Source organism: Misgurnus anguillicaudatus, chromosome 3 (assembly GCF_027580225.2).
Source record: "Misgurnus anguillicaudatus chromosome 3, ASM2758022v2, whole genome shotgun sequence".
In the NCBI taxonomy this organism is placed as follows: Eukaryota; Metazoa; Chordata; class Actinopteri; order Cypriniformes; family Cobitidae; genus Misgurnus; species Misgurnus anguillicaudatus.
Window position 1 is genome coordinate 9,182,380 of NC_073339.2, and position 21,571 is coordinate 9,203,950.

Below are 21,571 nucleotides of genomic sequence, written 5' to 3' on the forward strand. Positions count from 1 at the left end.
GACTCAGGTCCATAGACTTTACCTACCACGTTGAAGCTGGCACCCGTTCTGTAATGACTTAGGCCAAATTTCAATAAAATCGAAGGAAACAACAACAGCTGGTTTCTGCTGTAAATTTGTCTTTGCTCATTGCATCGGAGATGGCTCGAGTCGATAAAGCCTCCGGTCTCTAATGTGGCCCGTGTGCGGCGATCAAAGCTCGGTTAGATCAGGAATACCATCATGATGACAGAATTTCAAAACGCCACCCAGAGTTCTTCGTGAGCTTTTATTTACTTTTCCACTTCTTATTCTCCCCCGAACCTGCGCTTTACTTTCATGCCCCCGATTTTCCACAACTCAGGCACGATCTAACCAGTGAGGCGGTTGTTGTTGCAGTTGCATTGTCTGCCAAAAAACTCTGCTCCTATGATTTCATCATCATAAAGCCCATGCGTCACAAATTATAACGTAACCACACATATTCATATTCTCCTGTTATAGCTAATTCAATCGTGGGCTTCGAGATTCATGATGCAATGTGTGATTGAAGTTACCCATGCATTTGTGAAAACAGATAGATAGATAGATAGATAGATAGATAATACAGGTGTGTTGAGAGAAGTGTCAGCTAAACCTTACTTAACTTCAAATTCAAGGACCTTTCAAGGACTTTCCAGGTCCAATACCCTCAAATTCAAGGACTAAATGTGGGGACATATATCAAGTTAGAGCATCGTGTTACCTTTTAAGATACATTGTTACAGTTCCCTTTCGAGGGAACTCGCGCTGCGTCACTGCGGTGGCACTTTGGGGACGCCTCCAGGGGTAAGTGCGTCTGAATGTGTATATCAGATTCAACCAATGGTGAGACTTAACAACAAAGACAGGGTGGCGCGGGAGCCAGGAAGTATATCGCTATCTGAAATATTGCCAAAGACGGCGTTACACGGACGCAGGAAGTATGGCAAGGGAGACGCAGCGTCTTGTTCCCTTCTCAGGGAACAACAGTTACATACGTAACCCGCAACGTTTTCAAACACAACTATGCAAAAAAGTATTTTGGTATGAATCAACATTCACATATAGAAGATAAAAGCATTTAAAGCGAACAGTTTAGCAGGTGTGCTTAAAAGGCCAGAAATTTTATGATATTATCCTACACTACACAGGGAATAATAAGGATTTTTCCCCGTGGGAACCCTGTAGATAGATAGATAGATAGATAGATAGATAGATAGATAGATAGATAGATAGATAGATAGATAGATAGATAGATAGATAGATAGATAGATAGATAGATAGATAGATAGATAGGACAAACGGACAGAAGGAGAGTGGCAGAGAGAGCCAGAGAATGAGAGAGAGAAAGAGAAAGAAAGAAAGAAAGAAAGAGAGAGAGCGAGCTTTAAATTGATAGATGGACACACAGCTACATTTTAGGTTTTAACTTAATTTATGGCCATCCAAAGCTAGACCCTCAATGTCAGTGTTTCCTCTATGTGTGTGTGCGCGCGCGAACAGGGGCGCATCGCAGATCAGTTTCATCTTTTGTCAATACAGGATGGGGGCGGAGGAAAATGCTATAAAAAGACGCAAACCCACAACATGAAACACCAGACTGCTTTACAAACACACACATGCACACACGAGGTCTGGAAATAACTCTCATCTCTTTCTCCGCGCGTATTTCCAGTTATTTTTTGTGCACAGCATCCTGACGCCTCAAGGTTTCTCCATCTTTTTGCAAACATTTCGGTATCGATTTAAAGCGCACGTTGCGTTTTTTCCCACTGATATTAAACAGTTTGATGGACACTTTAGAGAGGATTTTACACTTTTTTAAGCCTAAGTGTGGTTGTACCGCAAAATAGGCTAAGATAAGAAGCCGACAGTATTTCTTGTTTAAAAAGCCGCCAGCCCGTGAAAGGATGCTCAGCGTTACGCGGACTCGCTGCTGTTGGATGTTGCTGGTAATCGCAGCGGTGCGGATGGGAGACGGCACCGAGGCGCAGGGGAACGCCATCAAATCACTGGAGCCGCTGACCGCGAACCGCACCATCGAGATCCCGAGGAAAGACAACGTGCGCGCTCAGGTACTAAACCACACACCTATGTGCGCGCGTTATTTCTGTGCACCATATTCTCATGCAGCAGGTCACTTATTACCGTTATCTACACTTTTTAGTCCCTTATACTATTTTTAAGAAAAATAATTAATAATGGATCTTATTTAGACATTTACGCATGCGGCAGACGCGTTTATCCAAAGCATTTACAGTTTTTGTAAGTATGTATGATCTCTTGGATCAAACCAACGATGACCTTTGCGCAGCAATGCAATGCGTTACAAGGAACAGAAGCTTTTAAAAACTTTATTATTATGAAAGGAGATTGGTGACTACACTGTTAAAGCGCTTGCCAGGGAACCAGACAGTGTGTTTAATGTACACACTTAAAAATACGTTTCTTTGTTAGACTGCATGGTCCATAAAGAACCTTTAACATCTATAGAATTCTGTACAAAAGGTCCATTGTAGTGAAAAGTTCAACAGACTATAAAAGATAAAGAAATGGTCTTTTAAGAACTTTTCACTGAAAGAATCTTTGGAGAAGCAAGAATCAGAGGTGGATAATACGAACTTGGCTTTATAAGATTACACTAAAATACATTTTTTGAGGTTACGCTGAGTAGAAAAACCTGTATCCACTTTTTTATCCAAATATTTATCAGAAGCCTCTTAATGACTCAATGAAATCACTTTCATTAGCTGATGAAGTACATTCAGCACTTACAAGTGTACTGAGGTGCTGAGCCTTTACTTTATTGTGTTTTCCCCCATTAAAACCTTAAATGGTTTTACTGAAATTGCAATAATTTATATCATGATCGCATGTCAAGTCCTTAAGCAATCTATTAAGTAGGCAAGAGAATCTTGAGATATTTTATATAAATTCCTCAAGGCTGAAACATTTTTGTCATTTCTGATTGATAAATGATGATGCAAGCATAGTTTTCAGAAATGAAACAGATTATTGCATGCCTGTAAAATTACTGTACTCAAATTTCCATGTTAAAGCTGCTTAAGATTTACAATGAGATGCTCACTGTTCAGGCGTAACCTCTCGGACCTTAACGTGTAAATTACTGTAATGTCATAAGAAAATGGGTTTTGGTCTTGGTTATCTCTCAAAGCGTCCATAAAAACGCAGCCATTGGCTTAATTAAGACCAGACATGATTTATTGGAAGATTCGATGCAAAGAAAGAATGTAATGTGAGAACATTTTTCCCTTTCGCTTCCTCTTCAGAGTGGGAAGATCTCCAAGTTACCCGCCAGACCCTCATTTAAACAATTGCTCCCAACTTCGCCATCTCCATAAACCTGGACGAACAGCACGCAGCCATACATGTGGAAACCACTACAATCCAATATTAGTTAAATGTCATGCAACATTTAGCTTCTTATCCAAATGTAGATTGCTAACAACTCTGTAGATTGCTAGCAGAGCGAGTGTTGTCTCATTTCGGAGATTCCAGCTGCAGATGTTGCAGATAAGTACTCGGTCAGGTCTGTTTTTGGTTAGGTAACTTTCGTTGTATCTCCGAATCAGAACTGATCCTGAGATTACGTTATTAATGTAAGATAACAACGGTGCACCTCATAGGCTAGAAGAAACGCAGGTTTGGGAGTAAACCGAGTCCTACATGTGGCTGCATTTGTCAGGTTAATGCTAATTGATCTGTTCCTAATGTTTTTGAGCCAACAGTCGCACCCTAGACCACCACCACAAGTTCAAATACATGCACAGTATAATGGTTCACAACTTGACTGTAAACAATTATTCGACTGCTTAACTGCTAAATCACCGGAGGGACTGTAAAAAGTTCACTCGTATATTGAAATAAATTGTACTGTAAGTGAAATTCTTGTAACACACTGAGGAATGCCTCTCATTTTTACATGACACCACACAGCTGCCTGAATGTTTCCTCCCAAGACCCCTAACTCTCAGGAATATGGAGGAGATTATAACACGAGCTCCCAATAAATCTCCCACACTTGCACGCTACCAAGCGCTTCAAATTAGGCAGGCAAAAGAACCGGCCACCCAGATTCGCACATCCGTCCTCTAATGGAGAATAGTTTTGGAGTTTAGAAGAGCTGGCACACAGCCACTATTTTAGTAATGTTTGACAATCGGATGTCAGCTTTTCGCACATTGTTTTATTTACACGTACACATACAAATAACGCAGCAGCGGGGTTGATCGTTTCAGAGAAATTGAATATTTTTCCATTTGTGGGTGACCCAAAAGGAGGATATTGGCACCGGCAGGGTGTGTCTGCCGCGTTAACCTCGTGTATGGAGGTGAAGAAGAAACAAGAGCTGTTTCATATCAGCATTGCAGTGTTGGGACTTTAAACTTGGTCCTCGTATTTAATTTGACTCTGAGGTTCTGTTAACGAGAGTGGGATTGTTTGGTCCGGGTTGTAAACTGGCGAGGTTAGCCGCCCTTTCAGTTCCCTCTGAGGTTAAGTGACTGTTTAGTGATGCTAACGAGCTTAGAGGCCGAAATAAAACGGGCGAAGGTGTGGTGGCTAACCAGGCTAATTATCTTCACGTCCATTATATGAGCAAAAAGAAAGTGTAGGAGACACAACGGGATTTCTTACCGCATTAAAGCATTCCCAGAATTCCGAGGTTGTCATCTGATTAGCCATGTTTATTGAACATTGTTTCGATGCTAATTAGCATTAACCAATGCTGACTCCAAGTGATGTAATATTTACAAGATGAGCACAGATTAATGGCGCCACAATGTCGGAATTCCGAGTGGGAAACTAGCCTAAGACGGGAATTTTCTGACTTGACTGATTTTGGTCTGATTGTGGAATTGACAAAATAAAAACAATCAATAAAGTTGGCTAAAAGTCAGTGGTGGCCGGTGACTTCTTTTTTCGAGGGAGCTCGATGGGAAGTTTGTCACAACATGTATGTAGCCCGTAATGTGTGTGGTTCGTAATTTCAAAATATGTGTTCTGCGCGTCAAGCGATCCTATGTGCATCACGTGTTTTGTCGAGGTGGGTGCCTTCTGCAGATGCGTCTGAAGGATAAAATGATAAAAGAGACGCTTGCGTTTGCCAAATACTCGCATAATCTCACACGTAATCAGAGTTTACTTAAAGGAATAGTCTACTCATTTTCAATATTAAAATATGTTATTACCTTAACTAAGAATTGTTGATACATCCCTCTATCATCTGTGTGCGTGCACATAAGCGCTGGAGCGCGCTGCTACGCTTCGATAGCATTTAGCTTAGCCCCATTCATTCAATGGTACCATTTAGAGATAAAGTTAGAAGTGACCAAACACATCAACGTTTTTCCGATTTAAGACGAGTAGTTATACGAGCAAGTTTGGTGGTACAAAATGAAACGTAGCGCTTTTCTAAGCGGATTTAAAAGAGGAACTATATTTTATGGCGTAATAGCACTTTTGGGAGTACTTCGACTCGCCTGCAAAGTCCACTCTCCTTCTCACTCTCATAATGGGAGAGGGAGGGTGTTACTGCGCTGAGTCCAAGTACTCCCAAAAGTGCTATTACGCCATAAAATATAGTTCCTCTTTTAAATCCGCTTAGAAAAGCGCTACGTTTTATTTTGTACCACCAAACTTGCTCGCACAACCACTCGTCTTAAATAGGAAAAACGTTGATGTGTTTGGTCACTTCTAACTTTATCTCTAAATGGCAGCATTGAATGAATGGGGCTGGGCTGGATGCTGTCGAGGTGTCGCGGCGCGCTCCAGCTCTTACGTGCACGCACACAGATGATAGAGGGATGTATCAACAATTCTTAGTTAAGGTAATAACATATTTTAATATTGAAAATGAGTAGACTATTCCTTTAAGGGAGTGTCTTGCATGTATTTTGTGAACGTGAGCATCTCTTTTATCATAAATGTTTTTGACGGGTGTGCAGCACGCACTTTTTTTGCCAAAACACGCGATGAACATGACGCAACAAACCCATATTTTGAAAACACAAGTAACACACCAAACACTTATTTTGAATTTGCGCCCCTCGTATGAGCAGTCACGAGCCGCCATTGTTAAAAGTATTTTTTTTCGTGTTATGAGGTAAGCACATTTCCCATCGTTTTTGTGGCAGTATGATGATGATAATGTGTATTTCTGCTTTTGTTATTTTTTTGCAGTAGCACTAAAAGTAAAAAATAAGATAAATATGAATAAATATGATGATAATAATAAAAAATGCATTTTATTTATACCCGAAATGTAAAGAATCTTTCTAGAACGACTTTAAGGAAGCAGTCACCTTTATTTGTGACTAATTGTTCAATTTATTTTCTCCATATTTCTGTGAATTGTTCCAGATACGTTGTGAGATAAACTTGAAACAGTGTAAGAGATTTCCTGTGTGATTTGATACGCACAGGGCCGTGCCCTTTGAGGGTGGATAGGGTTTGTTTATTCAGTGACATAGTTTATTTTACTCTTGAAAATCCTCTCAATTCACCAACACCATTCATGGTGTCGAGTGTCAGCTTTGCTTCGCAAGGTCAAGTTAAGCCGGGCCCTGGGGCCCAACAGGAACTTATGTGTAAGACATGGCTTTAATGTGTGAAAACTCTATTCAGATTTTCATAGGCTGTTGACAGAATAAGATCAAATGAAGACTCCCAATGTGGTTTAACCCAGTTTAAGAATGAAACTGATTTTATAGTCCTTTTATTTTTATTTTATATTGTTTTGTATGCATTTAAGGTAAATCAATCAAGTTTAGGAGCTTATTGAAAAACTGTATTTTTTCAGCACCTGTAAAATAAAAAAGTTGAATGTGAAGTGAAGAAAAATGTAAGTTATAAATCATTTCCAATTTGTTCCAAATTTCCAATTTGTTCCAAATTTCCAATTTGTTCCAAATTTCCAATTTGTAAATTGATGTTAAGCACAGATTTGTTTAGTCCACAAGTAAAGCAAAGGCCATACCAAATATAAAGTCATTCTAAAATTTGTCAATTTTCAAATTAACCTCTTCAACTCTGACACCCGCTGTCAGACCTGTTGTACTAACAAGAAAAGACTTGACGTAGTTTTGGTATTACCTGACATAACTCCCGAACGGATTGAAAGGATGAGGGAATAGACAGATAGGGAGATGATTTCAAAGGCATGGCACGTTGGCTCAAAGTCTTCAAAGTCCAACTTTTATTGCTAGCAAGTGCTGGCACAGGGCTTCCCTCATCTCTGTCTGTCTCTGTCGCTTATCACAATGTCACTTATCTTATACTCGAATGCAGGAGAGGCATAAAAACACAGTGTGAGGATCAACGAGTCATATCTAAGCATTAGCTGGGCCATTAAAATCTTGGCGAGATGACCAGATTATGCGCAGACACGGTTATGTGGTGGTTTACAGTCTGTGATAATCTAGATTGAAGCCTTTGATGTACGGGTGAATCTAAAAATACGTTTCTGACATTAGGATGATCTCATTCATTTTCTAACCTATAAGGGAGCATTTTATTGTTTTAAAGCTCAAGCATCCTTACTGAGATCCAAAGAGGAAAAATGCTGACACAAACTTTATAAAAAGATGGGTTCAACGGATGGGATCAAATTTGAGATGCACCGATATAACATTTTTCCACTGATACCCATAGCCAATTATTCAGACTAGTTTCTTTCAATACCGATAGTTTTGTGGTTACATAAACTTGTATTATATAAGTTCTGAAGATTCAATTTTCTGAATTTTATTTATTCATACAATGACCATTAATATTAAACATTAAACTAGTGATGTTACATTTTCTATACACAGAGCTCAAATCCATTGCACTTTCCTGCTTTTATCGTCTGATACCGATTACTGGCCGATATATCGGTGCATCTCTAGTTCAAATTAACCTAAACTGTCCATTTTCAGCCAACCATAGGTTACCACGTGGTAACAACTGACACTGTCAGACAAAATGGTCAAAATAAGTACCCTAGCTGTCACTACAAAGTACACATTTGTACCTAAAGAGTTCATATTTGCACCTCAGAGGTGCATACTGGTACCATCAAAGATACATAATAGTATTTTAAAGGTACATATTGGTACCAAATGTATATGGGTAGTTGACAAATAAATGGTTCAGATGGTGTGACATAGCAAAAATTGAGAACATAGACACAACTCTAACTTTAACATTAAGATAAATATTTCTCAAGCTATTTGTATATTATGAGGGTTTTTTTTCCAAAAATGTTTCTAATTCACACCATGACGACACATTTACATGTCAACTACCCATATATATCTGTATCTAATGGTACATATTAGGACCTTTTAAAAGGGTAGTGGGGTCAGACTGATCTCACGGAAAGTCATGTTATAGTCACAAAAAAATTGATTAATTTATTCGTGTCCATGGCACAAAATTCAGCTTTTTTGTACCTTGAGCCCAAATTTCTTTTTCGTGGCATTTTATGTATTGTTTTCTATTATTTTCCTATTGTCTTACCATTGTCACTTGGGGATAGGGTTAGGATCCCTTTCTGTTAAATCTTTAGACATCCTAACCCAAAACCCAACTCTAGGCGAGAAAAGCAAGTAGAAACCAATACATAAAAGTACATTCTAACCCCAACCTCACATTTAACCCCAAGCGACAATGATTTAAAAATAGGAGGAAAAATGAGAAAACAATACATAAAATGACACAAAAAAGAAAGTCGTGCCACGGACATGAAAAACTATTCGTAGAAATTGCCTGCCAGTGACATGAAAAATACATTTGTGTTCAAGGCACGCAAAAAAGCAGAATTTCGTGCCATGGACACGAATAAATTAATAAACATTTTTTCTAAAGGTCCTAATATGTACCATTAGATACAGATATATATGGGTAGTTGACATGGAAATGTGTCGTCATGGTGTGAATTAGAATTTTGTTATAGTCACAATTTTTTTTTTTATTTATTCATGTCCATGGCACAAATTCAGCTTTTTTGTGCCTTGAGCCCGAATTTCTTTTTCATGTTATGTTATGTATTGTTTTCTCATAGTTTTTTCTTATTTTCTTACCATTGTTGCTTGGGGATAGGGTTAGGATCCCTTTCTGTTACATTTTAAGACATTCTAACCCAAACCCCAAATCTAACCCCAAGTGACAATGATTTAAAAATAGGAAAAAACTATGAGAAAACAATACATAAAATGACACGAAAAAGAAAGTCATGCCACCGACACAAGAAACTATTTATAGAAATTCGTGCTGAGTGTCACGAAAAAGACATTCATGCTCAATACATGAAAAAAGCAGAATTTCGTGCCATGGACACAAATAAATGTATAATAAAAATGAATAAAAAACACAACTTGCCGTGAGATCATGTTGGCGTTGGTATATATTTTGACAATTTTTTCTAAGAGTGCAGCATTTTGGGTTAAAACAACCCAGCACAGTTTAACGGATCTAATCTGAAAAATATAGCTGGGATAATTTTGTCTGGACAGGATTTAATGAGAAAAGTTTGAGAAGAGTTTGTGAAAGTTTGACTTTTACAAATGAAAAGTCAACAGTTTGAGACGTTGAAAGTATTGACGAAAATGTATGAAATTACTTTACCTACTTAACAAAAGGTCTCCATATGATCTTCTGATACAGCTGGCATACTGAAGAGAAGCCTCTAGGATTTTTATGCCTTGTTTTTAGTCATTACACAAGTTTGTTTAATATATTTAAATATGAATTTTATAATGTGATGGGCATGTCAAGGGTGATTCCCTGTATCGGCCCGAGATAGTCCGATAGACTTCAGTACGTGCTGCAGCCCCCAACAACAGTAAGTGGGATAGACGGTTGATGAATTAATTAATTTTATAATAAAATAAAAAAAATCTAGTTTGTAGCTGACTATGGCATGCTTTACTTTCCGTGTGTGCACCAAAAACACAAAAAAACCCATACAGTTATGTTTTACAGAAAAATAAAGTTATGTCATACTTGCATGTTTTCTGGTTTTGTGGTGCATATGAGAACGACTTAAAAATGTGGGAATTTTTTCAGCAAAGTTGATTTTAGGGTCTGTGTGGCAGTCACATCGTTGCAGAACTGTCTGTTTTACACGCTACATCATTCATCCGCAAATTTAATGTACTCTGTAACTCTCTAATGATGCAGCGAGCGAGCAGTGAATTTTAAGGTCAGTGACTTTTTAGTATTTAAAAATTTTATGGGCTTCTTTTGTTCCCAATTTCTCTTGCAAATGTATTATTGGTGGTTTGGCCCGATTTCATCATGTGTTTTCAATGTAACAAACTCCGTTACATGCAAGAAAGGAAGATTGCCTTAAACCCCGTCGATCTACAAAGCGCATGCATTTCGGAGGAATTTCTTCCAACGTTATTAGATGTTGAGATACTCTTCTTTAGTCAGGACACATGTTTTAGGTTTGAGGTTTGTTATGGTGATGTAAGCTCAGTAAATCTTCATTAACTGGTTGCCGTACCAGGGTTTGTAATTGATATGGCGTGTAAACATGCTTCAGATTGACCAGTATTTCCTTACAGTACATCAAGGAGAATTAAAGTCAGAATTAGAAGAATTAAATCAAAGTGTGTAGTTAAATCACTTGTAATGGACCTTGGCAGCTAGATGCAAGCCAGAGGTTTAACCTGGTTAAACCTCAAAGGTATGCTAATAAAAAATGCCCAGGACAGCATTAGACAATTTGTCCGTAAAACAAAATTAGCGAAAATTGCATTACAACTAGCAGATTTAGTTTGTAGATTTGTAATAGTTGTGATTTTATAGCATATCTTCTTATTTAAAATTTTTCAAAATCTTTAAACTGTCCATGTTGCTTGTAAATAAGGAGTAATTTAGAAATAAAAAGAATAGTAAGTTCTTTACCTAACATTTACTAGGTTAATTCTTGTGCCTTTCAGGCTTACATATGATACTATAAATGTAAACGAAAGTAAAACTGTTAATTGCGTTTACTATTTTTAAGTTAGGCTTGGCTTCAATTTTTGAAACACTGTAAACTTTAGTTGGTTGACAAACAACCTTTAGGACAAATAATGTAGGCATCATTATTTTAAAGTACAGTACAGCCCCAAATCTTCACATAAGAGGACGGCTTCACAATATTGTCTGTACAATTGAAATATTTTTTAACGGTGGGTCTAGATAATAACTCTCAAGGTTCTCTTTAAGAATAGGCAGGGTTGTCCAAAAAATCTAGTTCTCCTGTCTGAAGGCTTTGTTGGGTAAAACATTATCAAATGAAGTCAAGATGAGGGTCGACATCTGAAACATTACTTGTCAGTTTTCATTATTGAAGCACTGAAGACTTGATTTATGACAATGATGGTCCATCAATACTATCTCTGGTATGCAGAATCCTTTAAAGGAACTATTTAACATCTCTGCATGTATCCGGTGCTGATTTTATGCCAAATCTCAATAATGTTTTTTGAACATTCCCTTCATCTTTCAATAGTCGGAGAAATAGATAGTCCCACGTCCAATTTATACCACTGGTCGAAGTCCCACGTCCAATTTATACCACTGGTCGAAGTCCCACGTCCAATTTATACCACTGGTCGATGCTGCCATATTAGGTTGGTCAGGATACAAACATTCCCAGCATCTTCCAGACAGGATACATCATTTAAACGTATCAAGGAAAGGTTTGATGAGAAACTCAGAGTTAAATTGTTTGCGTGTAATTTCATCCAGAGTTTGTAACGTCACACGAAAATACGATAAATGGTGACTGGGAGATGAGTGATGGAGGTTACTGGAGATCCATAGCTGGAATAATGAGATTCAAACATAGGATACAATAGTTTTCCATGTTTTTTTGTGGTTTAAATCCCAAGGATCTTGTGTCACGAGAGTTTTGATCTTTTTTGTGGACCCTCATAGTGAGAATTCATATTCATATAATACAATACTAAAAATGTATAGCCCTAAAATCTATTGTTTTTCTTTTTACTGGAACACAACATGTATTGAAAGACATATTATAATATAAACACGCATCCCGGCAAGCAATAGCCGTCATTTCAACCTGTAGGTTAACTGTAGACCCGATATAGTCCAGCTATGAGTACGCACTTCTAACCAAAATATATATATATTTTTGACCACGAGTCGGGAATCGAACTCGGGTCGTCGAAAGTGCGAAAGCACCACATGTTGGAGCGCTGCACGCTACACCATCAGCTCCGACACTTCTAACCAAAATAAACATGAATTTGGTTAAATGTAGTTTTTGTCAAAATAACTTCACAGATGTATGATATTACATCATGTAGGCAACAGTGATGACAATGTGTTTGGTTTATTTTATTTCATTTATTTTTGGGCTATGGTTAGACGTCTATAAAAATTTCACTGACAGACAAGTATTGTATTTGGACAGATATTAGAAGTCTTTTAAGTGCGTAATTGCTTGCTTGGATGTGCAAAATACTGTTTTTAAGATTTATTTATATTTTTGCTTTAGTGTGCCAATAGGAATTAATCTATTTATGGCATTCTTTTTTAAACATCCTAACTATAGACTACACATTTTTTTTACAAGGTTTAAAATTGTATATAGTAGTTGTTTCTCAGTAGGCTGGTCAAAGCATCCTTGAAATATTGGCTATTTTTTCTGTCTCTTACTTAATTATTTCAATTAAAAGCAGATAATATATGTGAATCTTTATTATTTCTTTCAGACAAACAAAAGCAGAGTACTGTATAATCATATATGTTTAGTGCCAAATAGATTTGTAAAAACAGTTTTTGGTGGAAATGGACGAGACGTCATCTGCTTTGTCTTTATTTTCTCGTTTTCTTCTTAGGGTTACCCATGCAGTAGTGATCAAGAATGCATGGTGGGAAGTTACTGCCACAGCCCGCATCACGCCCCGTCTCGCTGCCTCACCTGTCGCAGAAGGAAGAAGCGTTGCCACAGAGACAATATGTGTTGCCCTGGCAACCACTGCAGTAACTGTACGTACTGTACTTGATAGGGGATTATATCAATTTAAATGATAAGAGATTGATTTTCCATTGCTAACTTCTGGTGAACTATTGCTGTGAATTTATAGAGAAATGCTACATTTTCCCCTTTAGATATCTGTATCCCGGTTTCCGAGAGCGTCCTGTCCTCACATAAATCGCCTTTGGATGAGCATAACAAATTTTCTATCAAAGACAAAAGCTGGAGGAGGAATGGAAAAGCTCAAGCCAAGATTTCTCTTAAAGGTGAGGAACTGCCAAATCACATTCTGCAAACCAGAACTTGTGGACAAAGCCAAGGTTTATTTAGATGTTACTCTCTGAGAGGTTGGAGAGCATCTTGCATCACCAAATGCTTGGTTTGAGGAATACTGCAGGTTAACTTTGCAGCTTTCGGGCCAAGTTAGGTTCGAAATGGCCTTATGATTGAGATGTGGATTGATTCTTGATTATGTTTTTCGACGGGTGAATGTGATTTAAAATTAAAGACAACATTCTAGCATTTTGGAAAAAGAAAATTGGCAGAAATGTGTTTAGTCAGATATTATAAATCAAAAATTTCAAAAGTACTGTAAATTCTTATTATTTCTCAGATATATCGACAAATTAAATGCACAAAATTGTTTCATGGATATCTCGTATACTTGCTACTGAGAGCCACAAAAAAAACATCTTAAAAGATTTGATTCCTCCAGAGAGCAGATCTCATTTACAGTCATTTATCAAGTTTGTTTGCGATGAGTTAATTTGCTGAATTTACTGGATGTGGTTATTCATGTCAGATGGACGGCAGCCCACAAATTTGCCTGTAATTACACGCAGCTCGTATATCTGGAAGATTTAACCGCAGTGGGAGGCCGTGAGCAATGGAGTGCAATGCATTGCTGTTCCCGCACTATGTATTATTTTGCTTTAATGGAATGTGTGCCGATGACATGGTCACACTTGTGCGTAAATTAAACCACACAATTTGAAGCATTTGTAGCACCCTTAAAGCTGATCATGAGTATAATATATAAATTTTCCTGTAGTTTATGAAAGAAAAATTGGTAAATGCAGACCGATATCAGTACTCGTATATGACTATAAGATTTTGTGAATAAAGTCAAGGTTTTGCAATTGATCTCGTAACAAGCCTTTTACAAGGACAACATCAAATAAAAGCAATAAAATGAAAAGTATTCTCAGTGAAAAATACTGAGAAACTCACAAAGCTATGTTTTGTGATGACTGGCAGTGCGTAATTTAACCACATATCCACATATAAGATTGCAATCCATTGGAACCTGGTGTCCTTCTTCATCACAGACAATAATAATCAGACTGGCATTGGGAACACCATACAGGAAACTGTGGTTTTGTCACAGGAAACCCACTTTCTGTGTTAAAAAAACATTGGCAGGAAAATTTTTCATGCGCAGGTTTTACCCCAAAAAGAAAAACTTGCGTAAGTTACATACACACAGTATAATAAAACGTTGCTACACTAATTTATTCTTTAGGGAATAAAATAAACTCTCAGTCAAGCGTATCAAGTTCACTTCAAATGGGCCGAAAATATCAGGGAATAATTTGCTCCAGCAAGGGGTCCAACAGGGTTTATAAACAGGCCTTGCAAATGATTACAGGAAAATCAGAAAATATGTTTTGTAAGTATCCTAAAATGATGTGATACTTACACTGGTATTATTTTCTCAGTAATGAGGCTATATGTACCACCTCTGCATTGGTTATATTGTACTGACATTTCACCTTCAACCCTGAAGGTCACGAGGGCGACCCTTGTCTGCGATCTTCCGACTGCTCCGAGGGCCACTGTTGCGCTCGTCACTTCTGGACGAAAATCTGCAAGCCGGTGCTACGTCAAGGCGAAGTGTGCACGAAACAACGCAAGAAGGGTTCGCACGGCCTGGAGATCTTCCAACGCTGCGACTGTGCAAAGGGTCTCGCCTGCAAGGTGTGGAAGGACGCCACTTCCTTCTCCAGATCCAGGCTGCACGTCTGCCAGAGGATCTGAGACAGGAGGTCCCTGCTAACAAGCCGCACCTTGGGGCCCCGCACACCGCTGGGCACGGAGCGGGCGGTGGCTCCTTTTTTCCAGGACTGACTCGACTGTGATAAAGAGTGAACGCAGATGGACGTGTGCCAGTACGGGGTCAGTTAAGGATCGGTACGAACTGACGAATACTTACGTGGACAATATTATTTGATGCACGTGTCACTGTAGCGAGGTAAATTGATGTACAAGCCATATTTATCACTGATCACTTCGGTACAAGCTCTGATTCATTTAAGATGTCTCTCAAATTTTGAGAGTTGGCGCATCAAAGTTGGATTTCATTCATTGATTTCAATCTTTGCCATGACTTTACTCATTCAATTTTAAAGATATCAAGGTTATATTTCACAGACTTGTCTTTACAATATATAAAGGATGATTTTATTTAGAAAACAGTAGATCACAATTGGTATAAATCTTCTGGATCCAGCTCAGTTTTGGCACATTTAGTGGTTGAAACGGATTGTGGAGGAATATGACAACATGTCAACATTGGAGTGGATTTACCCTGCCGTCTTTTTTTATTGAAGTTCCTTTATTTGTCTCAAAAAAGGCTGTCATTTGCTTTTATTTTTAGTAACGCGTGGTAGTTTTTACATTTAAAATATAACCACTACTTGTTACGGGGAAAAAAATGGAAATTGCAAATTGTATGGAGTTTTTATTATCCCAGACATGTGCAATTGGAGAAGGAAGCAAAATGGTTGGCTTTTAAATTTAGTGGTGAAATTGTTATTGGCCATCAAGATAGGATTAACCAAATACATATTTCTAGATTCAACAAGGGACGCGTTAAGAGGAACACTTCATGTAATGGGTTTTACAGCCAGTATATAAAGTTATCTTTGTACTAGGTGCGTGTTGCCAGGGGAAATAATGGTGTACTGTTATGTGCTAGTTAAAGTGGACGAACGGAAAACTTTCACTTTTAGTTAATTTACATGGTTTTTTTCTTAAAAAGCCAGACATCTGCCCTTCTATAAGTGCACTTTGTATAAAAAATAGAATCGTATGTGAATGTAGCACCCGAACGGAAGAACGATTTTTTTTACGCTTTTTACGTTAGTTCCATACGAATACTTCTCCTAAGAAATATGATTATTAGTTCAGATTTAGTCTATAATCTTAGTAGAGTTTATTTTATACCAAGATGATTTGGTTATCAAGGGCAGTTGTTTACAATACGAGTGGTGAATGAATGTTTCGCAAATGTGTTTTTACAAGTCAGAGGCCGTGCTTTTGTTCTTTAAATTTATATTTCTCTGCATTTTAGCTCAAATGAAATGGAATACAAATGCTTATAAGCTCTTATATTGTAAATAACATGCAAATATTTCAAAGTGTATTTAAAAAGCAGTTGTATATCATGTATATATTGGTAAGAAAGGATCCATAAAGACATTAAACTTTTTTTACATTAACTTTGTCATAGCAGTGCGAGGTCATCGACCTCTATGGTTTTACTCTGCAAATATATAAACAAAAAATCTTTTAACATTAAATTATTTTCAGATCACACTTCTTCCAGAGCTCACGTTGTATTTGTTTAAATGTCTGTTTTTTTATTGGGTAGCTCATGACTTCTATGTTGTAACTGTGTCATTCTGATTTTGTCTCATTGTGTATTTACAGTGATTTACACAGATTAAAGAATGTATTTTGTATTACAAAGCTTGGTCTGAATACTATTTATTATGAATGAAACCTGTATGCTCAAACAAAATAGAACCATTTGCGCGTTAAAAAAACGGTTTAGATTACATTTATTTTATGTGTTACATTTATTTTATGTGTTAAGCTTAGTGGTGAACTTTTAAGGAATAATAATTTCCCACCTCATACCAGTAGCATAATGAGATAAAAACCAAAAAGGGTTTTACAATTGACAGCTCTTAAAAAAAATCATCGTCCAATCCTAAGTATGTGGTTACAACCCAGTAAGATACCCGTAGTGCTAACCCACTAAAATTTAAATAACAGTTAAAACCAACAAATATTGCCAAGAAAAACTTCAATCACCACAACCGGATTGAAATATTAAGCTTGACAAGACCAATTTATGTGTAACTTTAATGAAATAGTAAAGAAGACAGTTTGAAGCATGTGGTCAAAAGCTCACATACATCTGCCAGTCTGCATTACAATGGCATGATAACAAGTGGCATTTCAATAATGTGAGCTTTTATTAAATAATTTTTATTGAATTGTATCCTTAATAGTTTAGAAATTTAGTCCATATACACAGCAAAAATAACTTTCTAACTTAGTATTTTTGTCTTGTTTTTAGTAGAAATATCTAAAAATTCTTAAATCAAGATGTTTTTTCTTGATGAGCAAAATGACCTAAGAAAATAAGTCTAGTTTTCAGACCAAAAAAATGTAAAATTTAAGTGAATTTGTGCTTAAAACAAGCAAAATATCTGCCAATAGGGTAAGCAAATTTTTCTTGAATTTAGTGTTTTAAGAAAAATGTTCAAGATGTTTTTGCTTACCCCATTGGCAGATTTGTTTGCTTGTTTTATGCACAAAATCACTTAAATTTGATATTTTTGGCCTAAAAACTAGACTTATGTTCTTGGGTCGTTTTGTTTATCAAGAAAAAGCATCTTAATTTAAGAATTTTTAGATATTTTTACTGAAAACAAGACAAAAGTACTAAGAATATTTTTTTTGAAAATCTTTTTTGCAGTGTATAGGTACAGTGTGTAAAAAGCATATGCATTTTTCTTCTCTCAATGGCTGTTTTACAATGGGTTGAGCAGTCGTGACTTGTGAGTCTATAACACAACCATAAAACTAAGCATTAAATATATACATACAACTGGGCTGGAGACTGTGTCCTTCTGTTTTTCGTAGAAAGGTTAAAGACGGGACGAAAAAAATGTCAAAACCTTTTAAAATGACAAACCACTAACAAAGTCAAAGCGGTGCGCACAATTCACTCCGACTTCAAAACACGGCTTCATGTCCGTCTGTTACTTTATCCGCCGAGAGCAAAACTAAACGTATTCAAAAACATGTAATTGATTTATTTATTATTTACATACCTCATCACATGGAAAGGTCTGAGTTACCCGATTCGTAAACAAAACCGTGGATTTGTTTGTGGCGTGACTCAGGCTATTGTATATAAACTTTACGTTCAAATAAATAGAGATTAAACAGCAACAGAGGTAGTCAGCTATCAATCACGGGTCATTATTGTCATGCGGGATCGTTTTAGTACGCAAGTTAAATAACAACACAAGCGTACCATTTTTTAACAAATATTTAAGAGGGAACCAGACCTTCGGAAAAATGCTTTGGTCAAGCTGGGCCGCTCAGTGAGGGATTAGGACAAACTTGATGTTAATATTGTTTTTACCATCGTTTGAAATTGATATTGTCAGACCGATTTCTGTAATTCAAAAGAGATGGAATGTTGAAAGCGAATCATCCGATACCAGAAAACATCACAGAAGTTACCAATTCCACCGCTAATGCATACTGATGTGCTGTTGTTTGTCGAGGAAAACTGATGTCACTTCCTGGAGAGGGGGAACATTCTAGAAACATGTTTTGCTTGAAACAGTTTTTGTACGATTTTTTTTTGTAGAAGTGCCGTATCACTCACGGACAGGACAAAACGGGCAACAACGGCAAATCAATTCAGAGGAAGTATTTTTTTCTTCCTTTGTTACTGTGTTTTTCAAAATTTATCAAATAAAACTAAATAGTATATTCCTGCACTGCAATAAATGACCTTCTTACTTAGTATTTTTGTCTTGTTTTCAATACAAATATAAAAAAAAACTTAAATTAAGATATTTTTCTTGATGAGCAAAATGACCTAAGAAAACAAGTCTAGTTTTTAGCCAAAAAATATACAATTAAAGTAAATTTAAACTTAAAACAAGCAAAAATATCTGCCAACGGGGTGAGAAAAAAATATTTAATTTAAGCAAATTTTTTTCACCCATTGGCAGATAATTTTGCTTGTTTTAAGCACAAATTACACTTAAATTGTATATTTTTTGTCAAAAAACTAGACTTGTTTTCTTAGGTCATTTTGCTCATCAAGAAAATACATCTTGATTTAAGAATTTTTAGATACTGAAAACAAGACAAAAATAAGAAAGTCACTGAAAACAAGACAAAAATACTGAAAACAAGACTGAAAACAAGACAAAAATAAGAAAGTCACTGAAAACAAGACAAAAATACTGAAAACAAGACTGAAAACAAGACAAAAATAAGAAAGTCATGTTTTGCATTGTGTACACTGCAAAAAAAAATATTTTCAAGAAAAAAATTCTTAGTATTTTTGTCTTGTTTTATATCTCAAAATTCTTAAATTATGATGCTTTTTCTTGATGAGCAAAACGACCCAAGAAAACAAGTCTAGTTTTTTTTACCAAAAATATCAAATTTAAGTGATTTTGTGCATAAAACATGCAAAAAAATCTGTCAGTGGGGTAAGCAAAAAATCTTGAACATTTTTCTTAATTCAAGAAAAATTCAAGAAAAAATTGCTTACCACATTGGCAGAAAAAGCATCTTAATTTAAGAATTTTAAGATATTTTTACTAAAAACAAGACAAAAATACTAAGAAATGTTTTCTTGAAAATCATCTTTTGCAGTGTAGCAAGGTGGTAGAGTATTGCATACCCTATTCAAAAGGTCATAGGTTTGAACCCAAGGAACACACATACTGATTAAAAAAAGTAAGCCTTGAACACTGAAAAAAAATGATTAATTCAATTTACTAAATTTTTTAAGGTAAGTGGTTGCAATCAATTTAAGTTACATTTAAACAAAAGTTTTTTATTTTTATTTCCAATTTTTTGTTTAAAAATAGCTTAAATACATTGATTGTAAAAAAATTGAGTAAATTGAATGAAATTTTTTTTTCAGTGTAAGCACTGTTTGTTACTCTGGATAAGAGCATCTACCAATATGTGTAAATGTAAACTACCTTGTATGGTTTCCAACTTTAAAAAAACAATGAATTTACTTTTAAAGATGTGAAATGACTTGCAAACGACCCTCATACATTTGTGTACATACATCAGTGAAAGTTAAGTAATGTTAAACAATCATCCCACCCAGAAAGCCTAGTGCATACAAGCTAAAGGAAAGTCACCGTTTCCCAGAGATTTTCCAAGAAATAATGTTGTGATATTAAGATCACATCAAAGATTAAAAAAACATTCAGTAAAGACAAACAAGGGAATTCAAAGATATTTTAATCTCTAGATCTCCAGCAGCACTTTGGAGCTTTCATCAGATGAATGATTTGATTGTTTTCATTGGATCTGTTAAAATCACAGAGACTTTAGATGTTTTGCAAGCTATTTTCCACATTCTTTCCTTATTAACACCTTTTGGCTGCAAAGCGAGGTAAAGCATATTCTTTTTTATTCTTTCAGGTCTTATAAATTATGTATTTTAAGGAGGTAATTATTGTCTAAAAATAAAATAAAAATTGGTCTTGATATCTAAAACCTATTAAAAATAATTTGTGAACATTTTATATTTATAGACCTTCAGTGCTCATAATAAATCATTGTCTCAATTTTTGGACAATCTATATAGGCACAACCTGTAATAATGTTGAAATTTAAGCCCTTCAGCTCACGGTCAACCAACCCTTAGCTGCCCAGACATTTGTGCAATACCACGCATGTGTTTCTAATTCTCATGTCATAACCATTGGGTGGGCGTTTGAGACCAAGGTAAGCATTGTTCGCTGCTTTTATCTATCAGTTCCCATATATGAAAAGAATAACCCCCAGAAAAGTCCCTCGATGGGCACTGAACCTCAGCTCCTATACGAAAACCGAAGCTGAACTGTGTGAAAAGTGAAGACCAGCCGGCCACCCACAAGCTTTGAGCAGCAACTGTAATCTGGTAATTGGTTCAAAGTAATGTCTGTGGCCCGATGTTGGTCCCTCCGCTGAGACAGATGTGTCATCGTAATCCAACACAGTTGTTAGCGTTGGCCCTCCGTGTGACTGCGCACTTGCCAGTAGGATTTAATGCGCTGTTGATTGATGGAGAGTCTGGTGGTGTGCCCTGATAGCATGTGGCACACTTTCCTAGACATCATATGTGGAATAACGAAAATCAAGGCCGTGCAAACACCAGGGTGGCAGATGAGACTCCACCTAATACTGGGAACATTTTCACTTTCTCTGCGTGTCAGCTGAGTCGTTAAAAAGAAATTTGGGGTGTATAAAAGAAATTTAAACAATCTGTTTCATGTCTGCATTCTGAAAGTAGTTACTCCTTATAGGACCCTGGCAGAAACATACAGAGAGATACATACAGATTTATATTGGATTGACAGCCAGCTATGGACGGACAGCTAGCTATGGATGGACAGACAGCTACATAGGCAGATAGATGGATAAACAGATAGACAGACAGACAGACAGACAACTACATAAATAGCCATATACAGATATACAGACAGACACCCAGCTACATAGACAGATAGACAGACAGACAGA

At 36.6% G+C, this 21,571-nt stretch overlaps 1 protein-coding gene across 1 annotated transcript; it reads left to right on the plus strand.

Annotated features, from left to right (window-relative positions):
- Positions 1-1,582: 1,582 nt before the first annotated feature.
- dkk2 (dickkopf WNT signaling pathway inhibitor 2) lies at positions 1,583-16,753 on the plus strand. Its single transcript, XM_055204522.2, has 4 exons — positions 1,583-2,075; positions 12,861-13,011; positions 13,135-13,266; positions 14,787-16,753. The coding sequence occupies exons 1-4, from the start codon at positions 1,911-1,913 to the stop codon at positions 15,035-15,037; spliced, it is 699 nt and encodes a 232-aa protein (XP_055060497.1). The 5' UTR covers positions 1,583-1,910; the 3' UTR covers positions 15,038-16,753.
- Positions 16,754-21,571: the final 4,818 nt, after the last annotated feature.